This window comes from Silene latifolia, chromosome 8, assembly GCF_048544455.1.
Source record: "Silene latifolia isolate original U9 population chromosome 8, ASM4854445v1, whole genome shotgun sequence".
Classification (NCBI taxonomy): domain Eukaryota; kingdom Viridiplantae; phylum Streptophyta; class Magnoliopsida; order Caryophyllales; family Caryophyllaceae; genus Silene; species Silene latifolia.
Window position 1 is genome coordinate 45,571,300 of NC_133533.1, and position 18,971 is coordinate 45,590,270.

Below are 18,971 nucleotides of genomic sequence, written 5' to 3' on the forward strand. Positions count from 1 at the left end.
TTTAGCCGAAAATCAGGGGTGTTACAATTGGTATCAGAGCATGGTTGCTCCCGACGCTTACACTCGGTAAACCCAAATAAAATATTAAATTTTAACCTTAACCCTAATGACTAAAGTGAGAGATGGGTAGACATTTAAGGACCTAGGGTGGTAGTCTGCATGTGTGTGTTGGTTTGGGTGATTAGCACCATAATTAGGTTTTAACCTTGTCCTATTTTGAGAAAAGATGGCAGGCAGACCTGGTAACGTGAACAATGCGATTCTCCAAGCTCTTACTCAATTGCTCCAGAATCAGAACAACAACAACAATAACAACAACAACCATAACCAGTATATCAATATTGCAAGCCGGATTGTGAGGAGTAACGCCAAGATTTATGATGGAACCGTTGATCCTGTGCTGATGTCAGAGTGGACCAGAGACATGGAGAAGCATTTCATTCTGTACCGTGTTGCGGAGGCTGATAAAAACATTGCTGCACATTTTCTCGAGAAGGAAGCTGATCGTTGGTGGGCTATGACTGGTCCCACTGCTACTTTGGAACCAGGTTTTGGCTGGGAGAGATTCAAGACTCTTTTGGAATCAAGATTCTATCCTGCTCAATTGAAACACCAGAAGATGGCAGAGTTCCTGAATTTCAAGCAAAGGGATTTGTCCGTACAGGAATATACTGATCAGTTTAATGCTCTAGCCCATTTTGCTAAACCTATGATTCTTAATGAAGGACAGAAGACTTTCTTTTTCAGGCAGGGGTTAAAGGCTAAGATCCAGGGTATGGTCAGAAGGGATACTGATACATTCGCTCGTGTTTACGATGAAGCTCTTTGGGCTGAGGGTGCTATTGAAGCTGTCAGACTTGAAGCGGTAGCTGAGATTGCTAAATCTTTCAAGAGGCCGTTTACTCCTTCTACTTCGCAGTCCTACAGTTTCAAGAAGGGCAAGCATGGGAACCAGAAGGGATTTCAGAAGAATATTCCGAGCAAATACAAAGTATGCTACAGTTGCCAGAAGACTTACCACCCTGGGAGGGACTGTAAGGGTAATCCTTTGGGATGTTATAATTGCAAAGAATAGGGTCACAAAGCTGCTGATTGTCCCAAGAAAGATACTACTCCTGCTGCAGCGAATGTCCCTAACCCGAAGGGACGTATCTTCGTGATGAGCCGTGCTGAGGCTGAGGCACACCCAGATGTGATTACTGGTATGTTTACAGTTTCAGATATTCCTTCTTATATATTATTCGATACTGGCGCATCTCTATCTTTTATATCCGCATCCTTTGCCAAGAAAGCTGCTCTTGTTTCCCATTCTGCTGAGACTACTCCTATATCTTTACCGTCGGGCGAAGTTGTTTCATGTTCCACGGTATTCAAGGATGTTCCTATCTCTATTGCGGGATCTATCCTTCCAGCTACTCTTATTAGTTACTCTTTAGCCGAGTTTGACAGCATTCTAGGCATGGATTGGTTATCCCGTTACGATGCTAGATTCCAATGCCGAGACCAGAAGATTTTTCTTAAGAGCCCGTGTGGTACGAAGTTGACTTATAAGGGAATGAGAATGCAACCAAGTATCAAGTTAATTTCAGCAATGAAGCTTATTGGCATGCAGAGGAAAGGACATGAAGAGTATCTATGTGTGGTGACGAGTGCCCCATCGTTACCGAAACTTGAATATGTTCCGGTTGTTAATGAGTATGCATATGTTTTTCCAGATGAGCTACCAGGTATACCTCCGGAGAGGGACGTTGAGTTTGCTATCGATCTTGTACCAGGGACCGGACCTATTGCGAAGGCTCCATATCGTATGGCTCCTATCGAATTGCAATAATTGAAGAAGCAGTTAGATGAGATGATCGAGAAGGGTTTTATCCGCCCGAGTGTTTCTCCTTGGGGTGCTCCTGTTTTGTTCGTCAAGAAGAAGGATGGTAGTATGAGATTGTGTATAGACTACCGTGAGCTGAACCGCGTGACCATCAAGAATATGTACCCGTTGCCCAGGATTAATGATTTGTTGGATCAGTTGAGGGGTGCAGGTGTGTTCTCCAAGATTGATTTAAGATCAGGCTATCATCAGATTCCAGTTAAAGAGACCGATATACCGAAGACTGCTTTCAGTACGAGATATGGTCATTATGAGTTTAAGGTGATGCCTTTTGGGTTGACGAATGCTCCTGCAGTTTTCATGGACCAGATGAATAGGACTTTCAGGGAGTATTTGGATAAGTGTGTGGTGGTCTTCATTGATGACATCTTGATCTATTCCAAGGATGAGAACGAGCATAAAGTGCATCTTCGCGCAATACTCGATATTCTTCGTAAGCAAAAATGGTATGCAAGGTTTTCTAAGTGTGAATTCTGGTTAAAAGAGGTGTCGTTTTTGGGGCATATCATCTCAAAGGAAGGTGTAATGGTGGATCCTTCTAAGGTGGAGACTGTTTTGGAATGGAAGAGTCCAACTAATGTCAATGAGATTCGAAGCTTCTTGGGTTTGGCTGGTTATTATCGCAGATTTGTCAAGGATTTTTCTAAACTGGCGAGACCGATGACTCAGTTGTTGAAGAAGGAATCAAAGTTTATTTGGTCTGAGGCATGTGAGAAGGCTTTTCAAGAATTGAATGCAAGACTGACTACTGCTCCTGTTTTGACCTTACCCGAAGATGGTGTTGAGTTTGACATCTTTTGCGATGCTTCTAAGAATGGGTTGGGTTGTGTCCTGATGCAAAATAGAAAGGTGATTGTTTATGCTTCAAGGCAGTTGAAAGTTCACGAGGTGAATTATCCGACGCACGATCTAGAGTTAGCAGCTGTGGTACATGCTCTTAAGATATAGCGACACTACTTAATTGGAGTTCAATGCCGCATCTACACCGACCACAAGAGTCTCAGGTACATTTTCACTCAGAACGGCTTAAACCCGAGACAGAGACGCTGGTTAGAGTTGGTTAATGATTATGATGTGGAGTTGCTTTATCATGAAGGGAAGGCCAATGTTGTAGTTGATGCTCTCAGTAGGAAGACCGTTCATTTTGTTAACTCTATCAGAATTTTGCCAGATGATTTGTGTGCAGAGTTCAGGAAGCTTAATTTGGAATTTGTGGAACCTAGTAGTACATGTCTGAATGCCATGGTGGTTGAACCGGAGTTGTTCCGGGAGATCCGAGAGAGGCAGGTAGCTGATTCTAAGTTAGCTGATATCCGTTCTAAGTTGGGTATTGGTAAAGCTATTGGTTTTGAAGTCAATCCAGATGGGGTTCTTAAGTTTCGAGGTAGATGGTGTATCCCTGACGATGTCGAGTTGAAAGTAAAGATTTTGAGTGAGGCGCATCACACACCGTATTCAGTGCATCCAGGTGGTGATAAGATGTATCAAGATTTGAAGCTCCAGTTTTGGTGGCCCCACATGAGGAATGACATTGCTGGGTATGTGAGTAAGTGTCTTACTTGTCAGCAGGTTAAAATTGATCACAAGAGACTAGGTGGTTTGTTACAGCCGTTGGCGATTCCTACTTGGAAGTGGGAGTCTATCTCTATGGACTTTGTGATGGCATTGCCCAGAACTGTTGGTGGTAAAGATGTTATTTGGGTGATCGTGGATCGTCTGACGAAGTGTGCTCGTTTCGTGCCAATCAAGGAGACTTGGAGTTTAGATCGTTTGGCAAGTGCTTATATGGATGAGATAGTAAGATATCACGGTGTTCCTTTGGAGATTGTGTCCGATCGAGATCCAAGATTTTGTTCCCGTTTTTGGCAAGCGTTATAGAAGGCTATGGGTAGCAAGTTGATGATGAGTACAGCTTTTCATGCCGCTACAGATGGACAGACGGAGAGAACTATTCAAACCCTTGAAGACATGCTCCGTGCTTGTTCCTTGGAATTTCAAGCGAGTTGGGAGAAGAATTTACCTTTGGTTGAGTTTTCCTACAACAACAGTTATCATGCAAGCATCAAGATGGCTCCTTATGAGGCTTTGTACGGGAGGAAATGCCGCAGTCCATTATGTTGGGATCTAGCTAGTGAAGTCCGTGAATTGGGTCCTGAGAAGCTACAAGAGACCATTGACGACGTCAAACTGATTCGAGAAAGGAAGAAGGCAGCTCAAGATAGACAGAAATCTTATGCAGATATAAGACGACGACCTTTAGAGTTCGAGGTGGGTGACAAGGTGTTTCTCAAAGTTTCTCCGATGAAGGGTGTTAAAAGTTTTGGGATCAAAGGGAAGATGAGTCCTAAGTATGTGGGTCCTTATGAGGTGGTCAAGAGAATTGGCCCAGTGGCATATAGGTTGGAGTTTCCGGCTAGTCTTGGGAAGGTTCATGACGTGTTCCATGTTTCTCAGCTGAGGAAGTACATTAGCGATCCTAGTCACGTCTTGCAAACTGAAGTTTTGGAAATTGAGCCTAACCTGACCTATGAGGAGCGACCTATTCGCATCTTGGATAAGAAGGAAAAACGCCTTAGAAATAAGGTTATGCCTTTAGTTAAAGTTCTTTGGAGGTGCGACAAGTTCGAGGAAAAGACATGGGAGACTGAATACTCTATGCGAGCAAAGCACCCCCATCTTTTTGAGAGAGGTAATTTGTTATTATCATCTCGTATATTTCGATCCCCTTCTTTTCTTTCCTACCTTCGTTTTTCTAGCGTTAAGTTTCGAGGGCGAAACTTTTTAGAAGTAGGGGAGACTGTAACACCCGCGTTTTATCGGTCATAATATTAGCTAGTCGCGAGTTTTAAATTTCTTTAATTGATTTTTATAGTTTTTATAAGTCGTCGTATTTATTTATTATGATAGGGCGATAATTTGATAAACTATGCGTATTACTTAAATGTTAGACTATTTTATAAAGTATATAAATTTAATTATTTTCAACTTATATTATTACAGAATACGTATTTTTTTTAAATGGACCGTGTCATTTTATTATAGTATTAGGCCATCTTAAGACGAAGTTTCATCGCTTAACTTTATTTAAAATCTGTAACCACCTGACCGTTTCAACCTAGTAGAATATAGGTTGTTAGTGGAACCTAACTCACATTCCTAGATTTACGTTGTGAATCTCGCACTATATTTTATAAAGAGTTAGTTGTTCATGCTTTATATGTCCTCGTTCAAATAAAACTCCTCTCATTCGTCTTCGTTTTTCTCCTTTTCAAACACTCCTTTTCGGCAGTTCCGTTCTCTGTCGTTTCTTAACGGTTTTCTGTAATTTTTGCGCCATTGTCTTCATCTCATGGTAAGCTTTCCATTCGTACCATTTTCGTTCTACTTTGCCTCATATTATAGGTTTCTCAGTAGCTTTAAAACGTGTATGTTTAACGTCGTTTCCGTTCCGATTTCGACGTAGGCTAAAATTCGGACGACCCGGACGCCGACTCTTACGTTGTTGACGATTCCATTGAAGATTAAGCGCTGAAAGGTAACGTCGACGACTGTCCTCTGCCACGGTTTTGCTGCCTTGTATGCTAGATTGGTCGATAATTGCTCAAATGATAATATCTTCGTTGTAGATATTGTATGTTATAATTGTATTCTTGTGATCATTACTTTTGAGGGTTCCGTGTTTGTCAATTCCTTAAAATTTCTGAAAAGTATTGATGGGAACTTGATTGTCGAAGGTCTTCGATGGCCTGTGTTGTTCACTTATTGCGTAAATATTGCATGGTTTCACCGGTACTTAGTATGTCGAAAATTATGCGCAGAAGTTATATATATTTGTGAGCATGAATATTAATTGCATCCTCATCATATAACCTGGTTTGTCTAATTTTAAGTTAATGAGTTCAGTGTGATTAATATAAGTTACAAATGGCTTGAGTGCTTGTTTAATTTCTAGATGATAAAATCCCTAGTTTTGCTAATCTCTACATGATCACTTTCAAGTATTATCTCATGATTAATAATGGCTTGGGTTGCAGTAGGATACTTTACCTATAGATGCTTCTTAAATAGCATCAGTTTTATGGTTACTGTGTTTGTTTAATGAATATAGTATTATTATCTAAGTTTCTCACTTTAGTACACATAATATAATGTGTTTTTTGTAAATAACCCTCTTATATATACGTTTTTTTACAAATAACCCCCTTATATGTCCATCTTTAGTAATAACCCCCTTAAATCCCACTTAATCCTAAAAATTACCCCCAAAACTGAATTACGCTAACAAAACTTAAAAAACCCGATCCAATTACGACATTACGACACAAACTTATGTAACATACCTAAACTACCCTTTTATTACTTTTTACACTACCTCAAACTAATTAACAAAAAACGTACTCCATTCTACCCAATTCGCTCTATCGCGTATTCGGTAAGACATTGATCCCCAATTATAAACCCTAGTTTTTAATTCATCTCCAATTCCTTCTTTAATTCTTAGCAAATGTTTAGTTGATTCTTAATTGTGCGGCTTATACAGGTTAGTATTTCCGATTCCTCCCTCAATTGTTTGCGTTTTTTCTACGGTGTTTAAATTTGTTTGCCCCATAAATTTCTGCACTTTTGTTAGGAAATTAGGATGATGAAACACAAAATAAACACTTGGTATTCATTGTCTTTGAAGCCCAAATGAGCAAAGAAGCTTGTAATGTACTTAAAATCCTAACACAATTAGTAGGTGTTAATAGTGTTTGCTGGGTTTAATAGTATTTAAATTTTTAATTTGTTGATTTTGATATTCAATTTTTATGTAGGATGTGTGAAACTATTAACAAGTGAAAAGGGTGAAGAAGGCTAACAAGTTGAAATTGAAGTCAGAAAACTGGATGTTACTGTTGGAGAGGGAGCACTGATAGAAAGGGGAAAAATGGAGCAACGATAGAAAAGGGGAAATACTGCAGTGGAGTAATTCAATTGAATTGAAGATGGAGTAACTTTTTTGTTAATTAGTTAAGACTTGAGGGTAGTGTAAATGTAATAAAAGGGTAGTTTAGGTATGTTACATAAGTTTGAGTCGTAATGTCGTAGTTGGATCAGGGTTTTTAAGTTTTAATTCAGTTTTGGTGGTAATTTTTAGGATTAAATGAGATTTAAGGGGGTTATTACAAAAGATGGACATATAAGGGGGTTATTTGTAAAAAAACGTACATATAAGGGGGTTATTTACAAAAAACACTAATATAATATAATAATAATAATGAGTGGTATTACTTGTAAGTGTACTTCTGGAAATTAAACGACTTGGTTACTTACATATAATCCTGGTTCGTATTCGGTTAACCGGCTTGAGTAATAAAGAATCGTCTTATATTATCCGCTTCACTTGTATCCTAGTAGCTGTGTGTATAGGCAGTCTAGGCAGGTCGGGGTCGTCCTATTAGCCCGGTTGTTTATAGGCTAATATAGAGTCCATGGGGTCATCAGCCCGGATGTTTATAGGCTTGGTGATTGTCGAATCGGGGTACGTTTATCCCGAGAGTGTGGCCATACTTAGACTAGGACCGTATATTTATCGTAGTCCTACCGTAGGGATAAGGTAACAGTGATGGGTTGCCTTGACGTTTCGCCTTACTGAGTGGTTACTGATTTAATATGTTTGGTTTAATAAGTTTACGTTTATTAAATGAGTCATTGATTTATTTAATTTAAAGTGTGATTAATAAATAATGAGCTTATAATTTTATTTATATAATATGTTTACTGGTAATTCATTTGTTCATTATTGATCCGTCTTAATTACTTGGTTGATTTATCGTGATGTAATATGGGTGGGAGGACGTCCGAGTTACTCCCCACTGACTGTGGCTGTCATTCTTATGACTGACAGGTGGTTGATGGTTGCTTATTATTTCTGATGGGGTTGCATAGAGTGGGCTAGCGAGCACCTTGTTTTAGAGCACTCTTTTAATTTTATTAGACTTATGTTTCAGACTTTTATTTCATTTCAGTTTTAGGGGTAGTTATTCCCCGTAGACCTTGTATTACTTTTGAGTACTAAATTTTTTTTTTAGTAGCTACCGCGCTGTCAGGGTGTTTCCACCAACTTGAACTTAATTCATATTCTTGTTTTATCGTGGTTGTAACAGTTGGTATCAGAGCAACGTATCAGAGCAACCCTACGACCGTGTGGTGATCGGAGGCAGTTGTTATACGCTCCTGGAGGCAGTGGTTATACGCTCCATTGTGATCACCCACCTAGCGGGGGAGGATTCTGGGTAGCGGTTATGCTTCCAGACACAACAGGGACGTTGTGCTCCTTAAGTGGGGAGAATGTAACACCCCATGAAATGTGAGGAAAGTTGTCCAACATGGAAAGAATAAGGAGATCATGAGAAGCTTATAATAGATTCCACCCACCACTTAGTAACAAGGCTTTCTCCTTTTGGGCTTAAGTGAGGACAAATAATTGGCCCAAATGGAGCATCCCATCTTATTGGGATTGTGTTACGACTGTGGCGGGTCGGCTCGTTACAGACGCTCGACAAGTTGGGTACTAGTCTTCCTCCACCTACTTAGGAAGTCGGTGAAACCTTCTTTCTCATTTTGGGTAAGAACCTCTAAGGTGCGCATATTGACTTGGATCTCAGTATTATCCGCATATTGTTTAGCGAATTCAATTGCGGCATCATCCCAAGTGGCGATCTTCTTGTGCTCTAGGGAATAGAACCATTGCTTCGGGATGGTATCAAGAGATGAAGGAAAGATCCTTAAGAACATCTCGGGTTTGATGCCTTTGATAGACATGTAATCCTTGAAAGCACGAATGTGGTTCAAAGGGTTTTCATGCCCCTTGAATTTCGGGATATCCGTCATGTTGAAGTTGGTTGGCAATTAGGAACTCACGGCCTCATACTTGCGATTGTTTTCCCTATAGATATCATCCCCTTTGAGGTACATCAATTGTTCCTTCAAGTTTTGGAGTCGTTTTTCAGCTTCGGTCAGACCTATGAGAGGGTTGACTTCTTGTGCTCCCACATAAGATGGAGGGTTGTCATTCATGAAATCATTTTCAAATTCATGAGGCACTTCATTTTCTGCAGGAGGCAAACTAGTTTCTACAGCAACGATTCGGCCTTCGATTGTGTTGAGGCGATCATACACTTGGTCTTGGCTATCTTGGAGACGAGTTAGCGCGGCTAGTATTAGATCATTACCATTCGATGGTTGTCCATTGACACATGCGTGACTAGTTCCAGGCATCTTGGAAACTGGATAACAGATCGACGACGAATCAAAACACGGTCGACAATTCTAGCACACTTACCGAAAGAAAAGTTTTGACTCGTGAAGTGGAAGTGTGCCACTCGTGTCAAGTGAGGTTTGAAGAAACGACAAAGTTTAGAAATGTTGGTCCTAGTCAACTATAGTGTAGTTTTAGGAGTGGACTCGAAGTGAGGTTTTGAAATTAGCTTTGAGGCCCGAATTTTGACTCGGCAATTGGACAGAGTTTCGACTGGTTTTGCGCTAAATTTGGCCTTTTTCGAAAATTTTAAGAGGTTTTGATTTTACAAAATTCGTCATAGTTTCGTTTAGAAAATGGTGATCACATATAATACAAGCATTTATACAGGCATTATAACGGGATGCTGAGTGCATTTAAAAGGGTTTTTGTTTAAAGGGTGGGTTGCCATACCAAACAATCAAACTCGGGGTCTGTGGAGAGGCTCGTACCAAACAGGAGTAAGGCCGATTCCTAGTCCATTTCCTCGAGTAGTGAAAGTCCTTGATACAAACAGGAGTAAGCACCATGGTATGGTTGACGTCAATCGATATCCACCCTTAGGCCCAAATAAGAATTTGTACCGTCTAGACGGGACGATTGGTCGAATGGGTTGGGTTGGGCCTAGGAAGGCCGAATAAACGATCTAGGAAGACCGAGTTATGAAAACCGATAACTGTCTCGTACAAACTATTCCCTAACCTTGTTCAAGTTTCACCCTTGGCAACACGTAAGTGTATTAATCCTCAGCGGAGTCGCCAAACTGTGGACGCGGGCCCACGGGGTTCGCTTGGGAAAACAAGCTTTTGCATTTGTGGAGTCGCCACCAATTTATTTTGGAAAATTGGAAACCGTTCGAATACCTCGTGTCATGTCAAGACACAAAGTAGTGACATGAACACCAAGAACTCGTTACCCTTAGCATTATATGTCTAGAATGACTCTCGTGGATGCCAATGAACACGGATGTTCACAGAGATCTGGAATAAGGGGTGAGGGTACGTATTAGGAAGCTCTTTTGATCGAAGACCTAATCCCGCCCGCCTCGATAGCGGCATCTACTAATGATTAGGGAAATCGTCTATATTTGATATGTTGTCGGTTATATGCATGCAATGCAACATCCATTAGATTAATCCTAGCATGTGATAATTAACTAAGTCGGTAAACACGTAGTTTAACATGCATTAATGTCGAGGAAGAAATTTAGGTTAATTGCATGTGTAGGCATAAAAACAATAAATAATAAAGAATAGAATAAAAATACAATAATTAAAATAATTACAACGAGTTAATTAATTTACGTCGAAAATACGTTTAAAACGGATGATTTGAGAAATGAAAAGAGAAAACAAATTAACGAACAGATTAATGGGTGATAATACGGGTAATAGTTAATTAATACGTAAGCTAACGAATTAGGTCAAAGCAACAACGGAAGTTCAGGGGCAGAATTCAACCCGGAACAGGCGCAACAGAGCTGCGTCCTTTAGAAGAGGCGCAGTGCTCACTGCGTTTGTTCATGAGGTGAATTCTGGCTGTGAAGCCGGAATTGCATATCGTTAATATTCATTGGTAATATAATGATTGATTATTGATATTTGACTCGGATAGAAGTGGTTTAATGGATTATTTACATGCAAATTGTTCATAAAAATGATAAAACATGAGATGAAACTAATTAGAACAAATGAATTACAAGATTAATTACAAGGTTAATTACAACTTAAACAAACTAATTAGGTGAAATTAATGTTAAACTATTGATGATGACGACGATAAACAGACTAAAAATATACAAAGAATGAATTCCAGAGACTTGATATGGATGAATCGAGTCTCTAAAATCCGGATTTGATTTAATGACGAAAACCCGCAAATATGAATTACTTGGGACTTAAGTCGGGAATTTAAAGGCGATAAATTACTAATAATATATATGCTAGAATTATCATGCCAATGAAATAAGAACAAACAAAGAAGAATCAAAAATAAACAGACGAATTAAACAAAAGACGAAGGAAGAAAAAGGAAAGCAGGAACTGCGGCAGCCTCAGGAAGAGGCACAGCAGTTGCTGCGTTCCTTCTCGACATCTGTCTCCCGTTAATCCGTAAAAAGGGTTTGAATAAAGGTTTTATAAATCGGTTTTGAATATATTTTCAACGTAAATCTTACAATAATGATTACAAAAATAAAATACAATAGTAAAAGATGAGATTTATACCCTCAGACTTACATGTTTGACGACACGAGATTAACTAAGTTAACGTTTAGTGATGCTCGACTCGAATGTACGACGAAAGTGCCCTCTAAGAGGAAATTAAACAAAGTTGATTAAATTGATTGATGTGGAATCGGTCAAATTGGTCGGTCATGTAAAACGAGGCTGGTACTCAGAAGGATCCGAGCTTACGTGGTCGAAAGTTCAAGCACGTAGACGCCAAAAAGTAAGAGCGTGGTCTTAGAATGCAAAGGGAGAAGAAAAGGGCGGACACTCGCGTGAGAAATATGAGGAACGAAGCTCCCTATTTATACTAATCACACGAAGGAATTAGGGTTTCATTAAAACTTTGGAAGTAAATTTCGAAAAGATCTTAAAATACGCAGAAAGGAGCTGGGGAAGAGGCGCAGCAACCACTGCGTCTCTTGGAAGAGGCGCAGCACCTGCTGCGTCTTTTCCCCAAGGGTTTCCTCCTGTGGAAAAAGATTTTCCGCGTTTCTATTATTGAATTGCGGTTGATCTTAATTTCCTTATTATTTAAAATATAATTTTGAGATATAATTTACCAAAAGATTAAAAGATTGAAAATATGGAATAGAAATATCCACAACATTCCAGAACATTCTGACTCGACATTTTAAACGGTTATTAGAAAATGAAGACGGTTTTTGACCCGGACTCCAAATGTACTCTAATTACTGCCAAAACGACCGTAACGGCCCGTAGATGAGGACCAAGTGGTTGACACAAGTATTTGAGCTATCACTTGACGATAAACTTACAAATTGTCATAAATCGTTCCGTGTACCAAACATGCGGCTCAATCATCACCGGGTGGCTTGCGGGAAGTGCAGAAATGAGGTATCTACAATAATATTTATATAGTGACCTCTACCCAACGATAATAAATGATTCCGAGATCCAAATCCATACTAGCTCGATTGTGGGACAACGGTCCCTCTACAACCCTTACTAATACAACTTGGTGGGTTAACCCTCTTAACCGATTCTACAATTAGAACTCTCGGTTGATGAATTTACGTTAAGTTCATATTTAGCCCGAACTTATTGCGGCTACGGTCGCAAAATACCTTCGTTGATATCAACCAAATTTTCGAAGTGTAATAACTATTTATTACCCCACTCACCCAACGTCAAAGCAAGCACCCAGGTATAATATTTCTAGACCGTATTATACTTATATGAAATTGAGATTCATGGGCTCCTACTATTTGGTAAGGCTAAGTCTCATTCTTTTAAAAGTAAAGGTCTTGTCAATTTATTATCTATCAATTTTAAGTGAGCTAAAAATCGAAATATCGATAATTATAATTGACACGGTCGAAGACTCAATATGATATGCATGTGTTGTTATGGCGATTTGGCAATGCATGCAACATATTAAAGGAAATGCAAAGCAAATAATAATTTCCTAGTATGGCCTTCCTAAAATAGAAAATCAAATAATCTATTACATATTCGGAAACCAACTCCTTTGGTCCCTTGAACTTCATGTGACACGCCTCACAAGGAAAATACCGTCTTGACCGGAACTACTTTCCAAATGGCTCCGTCTTTAGTAAACTCCGGAATTACAAAATAATAATAAAAATACATGGCTATTCCTATTATACATTTGTAATAAAAATTTAAATCTATTAAATTACAAAACGGTGATGCGAAATCACATTAAAATTACAACCAAATGGATATTTCCTTTCATTACGGGTAATACCAATTAAAAACTAAGGCCATACTAAGATAAAATTACATAATTTAAAATTATATAAATAAAATGTGAAATTCATCAATGAAAAATGCAGCATTATTATATGATCTAACATGCCAAATTAATGTGCAAAATCGCCCTACTTAACCTTATATCGTATATAATCCGGTTTTATGGAAATGCGTGATAATAACTTATTAAAATCACAAATCAATACTTAAATCAAATTTAAGCCCAAGTTAATTATCCTAACTCTTTTAGGAGTCAAAAATTAGTCTTTACTCAATTTTTGACAATAATTCAACTTGGTTTTCTATTATTGCTTATTAAACTTCTTATAATCATAACAATTATGAAATAATTCCCAACAAATCATAAAAATTTGGAAAAATTTGAAATCACATTTTTGTAAATACTAGAATATTACTAAGATTCCAAAAACTCAATAAAATTTGCCCACAAAATATTTATAATTTATTTCATTAATAAATCCTATAAATCATAACTTTTACCTTTTAATTCCAAATTAAACATAAAAATTATGAAAAAATCAAACTCAAAATTTTGAACATTCTTAAATAATTTCCAGAACCTATAAATGGCAAAATTTCAACAAAAAATTTCGAATTAATTTTTATGACTAATAAAGTTGCCCTTTTATCGATTTTATCACATAAAAATCAATAAACATATCAAATCAATCAAAATTTAACATGCAAATTTAGATCTGATGTTCATATCATATATATAACATTAGGGAAAAATTTCATTTCATAAAATTTATTTTAGCTATTTTGTTTTGCTAAAAATAGTCATTATTTATATCATTTTAACAATTAAAATTATAAATCATGCATAATAAATCACATTTATGTAAAATTTTATGTACAATCTGTAAAATATGCATGTGACATCATATTCAAACTTCATGGCCTGTTTCAAAGTTTAACTATTTTTAGTCATTTAACCTCCATTAATACCATTTTTATCACATAAAAATCATAAATCATGAAATATAAATCACATTAATACGAAATTTTACATAAAATATACAAAATATTCATGTGAGGTCATACTAAAAAATCAGGGCCATTAGTGAAGTTTAACTATTTTTAGTAAATAAAAGTTCATTTTACTCATAAAAATGTAATTATTTCACTAAAAATCATTAAAATAAGTAATAATCATCCATAAATCATCAATATGACCTAAAAATATTTTAGAACCAGAATGTATAATATGCAAAAAAATTCGTGGCTTTTATCCTTATAAATCACAAAATATTAGTTTTAATTAAGTTACATATAACTCGGAAAAACTAAACCGATTATGCATGCAACACCAAAGATCTTGATGCCAATTTTTAGGTTTATATACTCATATTAGACTCATCTAATCATTTTATAAATTACTTATAATTTATATATATGTGGATCTAGTTGCATGCATAACTAAATAACGAAATAAGGAAGAAAATGGAGTTTTCTTACATTGTAAATGGTTCGAATTTTTGGGCACAAGTAAGGTCTCCTACCTTAACTTGTTCTTGAGCTCAATTAATTTGGGATGATCCTCAAAGATCTTCAAGTCTGAAGCATAGAGACACTTCTCTTAGTGGCACCCAAGACTTCACCCAAATGATTCTTAATAATATTAACTAAATATTATTAAGAAATAAAAACCCTTAATATTATTTGTATTACTACTCTAGTTATGTAATAATAATATTGTGTAGTTGTGTGAGAATTTTAGAGAGAAGCAAGCATAAAAATGGAACAAAAAATGAGCAACCAAGTGCCTCTTAGAGGACATTATGGCCGGCACATATGAGCACAAGAGGCTCATTTTTTGCTTATTTTAATTGCATGCTTGTAGGTGTAGAGTAGGCATGTCATACTAGGTGTAATCATGATGTTTAGAGCATCTTACAAATAGCTAGAAGACAAAACTTAGGAGTGTCACATTACTTCTATAAAACCGGTTATGGGAGAGACTTTAGAGTCCATTTTGATTTTTGAAATTCGTCCCACAAATGCTTATTAGTCTTATGTTTAATTATCTTACATAATTAAATGTTAATTTGATCATACAACAATTATGTGACAAATTAATAAACAATATACACTCAACTTATTGAGTGATATTTTACCATTATAGCAATGTATAATGGGTCCCATAATTCCCAATTTAATTAATTTACAACTTCATGTAAATATAATTAACTTATAACCTCTACCTCAAAAAACCTCGATTATTTTAATGAATTAACGCATAATTTTTTTATTAAATATTATTTAATCACATTACAATAAGATATAAAATTTTATTAGTCAATTCTCGCATAATTGAATAATGAACTTGTGTGACTCGAGTTGTAAACTCAACCTCAACAAACGCACACACCTAAATATATATATATATATATATATATATATATATATATATATATATATATATATATATATATATATATATATATATATATATATATATATATATATAGAGAGAGAGAGAGAGAGAGAGAGAGAGAGAGAGAGAGAGAGAGCAAGATCCGATGAGTTTGACACTTTTCGTGAGTTTCCCCCGCATATATAAGCAAATGAGTTGACAAAACCCAATTATCAAAAATTTAGCCGTCATAATCGCCCAATAGCTTTCTCTCTTTTCCCCCTTTCTCTCTCTTGATAAACACTCTTTTCATCAAAAAACCAAGCGAAATTTTTTCATCAGTTCTTCAAATTTTGATCAACAAATTTGATCAAGAAATTCATCAGTTCTTCAAATTTTGATCAACAATTCGTTCATTATTTTGATTCTTTCAATTAAAACTATCAATTTGTTCATCAATTTTTCGAAATTTGATCCACAATTCTCCGAAAACCCTAATTCTTCAAATTCGACTGAAGGTATTGATATTTCTTCCCTATTTCTGATTTAATAATCGAATAATTTCAGTAATTGAATCAAATAACAAATTCTGCCTTAATTTACGTGTTTTTCCAATAAAATTCAGCTTCAACGATCTTTGAATTGATCAAACGCTTACTATGATTGGTAATAATGCTGATAATCAAACAACGATGAATTCAGGTATAAATTTGTGACATAATGCTGATATAAAAGCATTTGTTATTACGTTGATAAGTTTTTGTTCAAATTACGATTGCATGTAAGTTGTTTTCATATTGTTTTCATAACAGTAATTGCATGTAAAGTTTAACAGTAATTGCATGTAGGTTTTCATTCATGATATCATTCAATATCTAGTATTTGAATAATTGGATTACAATAATACAATAACTGCCTTACAGTATTAAAATAACTTTGATATTACATTAAAATAACTGTGTGTGTATTGTGGTGGACTAGGCTACCAATTCTACTAAAACCCTCCCTGATAGAATAATTGCATTTGTATAATACAATAACTGCATTATAACGTTAAAATAATTGCTTAATGTGAGATTGTTTTTTTCCTAATAAATACTACTTTATAGGATCGACCAAAAAAATCCTTACAATAACTACTCTTTAATAATGAAATAACTTTGATATTACATTAAAATAATTGTGTGTGCATTGTGGTGGACTAGGCTACCAATTCTACTAAAACCCTCCCCCCCCTCGATAGAATAATTGCATTTGTATAATACAATAACGCATTATAACGTTAAAATAATTGCATGTAATTGATTGTTTTTTTCCTAATAAATACTACTTTATAGGATCTGACAAAAAAATCCTTACAATAACTACTCTTTAATAATGAAATAACTTTGATATTACATTAAAATAATTGTGTGTGTATTGTGGTGGACTAGGCTACCAATTCTACTAAAACCCTCCCCCTCTCGATAGAATAATTGCATTTGTATAATACAATAACGCATTATAATGTTAAAATAATTCTTTGAAACAGATTGTTTTTTTTTCCTAATAAATACTACTTTATAGGATCTGACAAGAAAATCCTTACAATAACTACTCTTTAATAATGAAATAACTTTGATATTACATTAAAATAATTGTGTGTGCATTGTGGTGGACTAGGCTACCAATTCTACTAAAACCCTCCCCCCTCGATAGAATAATTGCATTTGTATAATACAATAAGCGCATTATAACGTTCAAATAATTCTTTGTAACATAGATTGTTTTTTTCCTAATAAATACTACTTTATAGGATCTGACAAAAAAATCCTTACAATAACTACTCTTTAATAATGAAATAACTTTGATATTACATTAAAATAACTGTGTGTGCATTGTGGTGGACTAGGCTACCAATTCCACTAAACCCCCCCCCCTCCCTCCTCGATAGAATAATTGCATTTGTGTAATACAATAAAATCGCATTATTACGTTAAAATAATTCTTTAATGTGATTGTTTTTTCCTAATAAATACTACTTTATAGGATCTGACAAAAAAATCCTTACAATAACTACTCTTTAATAATGAAATAACTTTGATATTACATTAAAATAACTGTGTGTGCATTGTGGTAGACTAGGCTACCAATTTCACTAAAACCCTCCCCCCCCCCTGATAGAATAATTGCATTTGTATAATACAATAACTGCATTATAACGTTAAAATAACTGTTGTAGCAGAGGTTGTATTGTTTTGTTTTGTATAGAATTTAAGATATTGAAATTAATAATACCATAACAATTCTTCTGTTTTAATGTTTCCAGGCATTGAAATTAATACTACCAATGCAACAACTTTTTCTACACCTCTTTTGCGTCAAAACGGAAAAATACTATCCATAATCTGGGATTGAGATATACTCCAGTGGCGGTGAGGAGTGGAATAGGATGGTAGAAAATGGTTTCAAACCTGCTCTGGGATTAATGTTTGTAAAGCTGGAGGAGGCAATAGAGTTTTACAATTTATATCTTTGTGGCTTGTGGTTTCATACCAAGAAAGTACACACAAACAAGATTCCGTGATGGTTTGATAGACAAAAAATCAATGGTCCGCAATGGACATGGATTCAAAGAGGATCGCAAAAAACTCAAACTTGTTGTTGAATTTGAAAACACAGAGAAAAAAGAAGAGGAAAAGGTCTCAGAGCCAAAGAAAACAAAAATAATAAGATTTGGTTGCAAGGCAAAAATACGGTTTTGTGCTGTATTCAATGACCTTAAGGAGCTAATAGGGTATGCTATTGATACGTTTTATGAAGGTCATAATCACAAACTCTGCTCACTCAAAGAACGGGAATTCCAGAAAAACGTAAGAACACTTAACCTTTACATGAAGCAGACAATTGTGAACAATTGTAAACTCAACATCGGGGCTACCAAGACTTTTAGAATTCTGGCCGAACAATCAAATGGGTATGCAAACATTGGTGCATCTCTCACTGAATTCAAGAACTTCAAAAGAAATATTAAATGTTATATAGGTGAGAAGGATGCTGACATGATTCTCGATTATTTAAAGGCACTTTCTGAATCACAAGATGGCTTTTACTATGCTTACCAAGTTGATGAGGATAATTGTTTGGCTAAAATCTTTTGGGCAGATGCACAAGCAAGAATGAATTATTCCTTGTTTGGGGACACCATCACCTTTGATCCTACTTACGGTACTAACAAGTACCACATGGCCTTCACCCCATTCACTCAAAGTTGACAACCACAAAAATCGTGACTTTTCTTTGCTTTGCACTTGTCGATCATGAGAACAATGGGTCATTCATTTGGGTGTTTAAGAAGTTCCTTGATTGTATGGGCAACAAGGAACCTCGGTGCATTCTTCTGATCAAGATCCGGCAATTAAACTCGGGTGCGTTACGTATTCAAGCAAGCAAGACATCGTTCTTTGCATGTGGCATATAATGAAAAAA

The 18,971-nt window shown here is 36.1% G+C and overlaps 2 protein-coding genes across 2 annotated transcripts; both read left to right on the plus strand.

The window, feature by feature from the left end:
* Window positions 1–226: 226 nt before the first annotated feature.
* LOC141595117 (uncharacterized) lies at window positions 227–1,831 on the plus strand. The gene is made up of 2 exons (XM_074415091.1): window positions 227–991; window positions 1,076–1,831. The coding sequence occupies exons 1-2, from the start codon at window positions 227–229 to the stop codon at window positions 1,829–1,831; spliced, it is 1,521 nt and encodes a 506-aa protein (XP_074271192.1).
* A 16,260-nt stretch (window positions 1,832–18,091) lies between these two features.
* On the plus strand, window positions 18,092–18,757 carry LOC141595118 (protein FAR1-RELATED SEQUENCE 5-like). The gene has a single exon (XM_074415092.1). The coding sequence runs from the start codon at window positions 18,092–18,094 to the stop codon at window positions 18,755–18,757; it is 666 nt and encodes a 221-aa protein (XP_074271193.1).
* The last annotated feature ends 214 nt before the right edge of the window (window positions 18,758–18,971 follow it).

Coding starts and splice junctions, on each gene's coding strand:
- LOC141595118 (XM_074415092.1), top strand. CDS start 18,092: ATGGTCCGCAATGGACATGGATTCAAAGAGGATCGCAAAAAACTCAAA.
- LOC141595117 (XM_074415091.1), top strand. CDS start 227: ATGGCAGGCAGACCTGGTAACGTGAACAATGCGATTCTCCAAGCTCTT. Junction 992..1,075: donor ATATTCCGAGCAAATACAAA/GTATGCTACAGT, acceptor TGCAAAGAATAG/GGTCACAAAGCTGCTGATTG.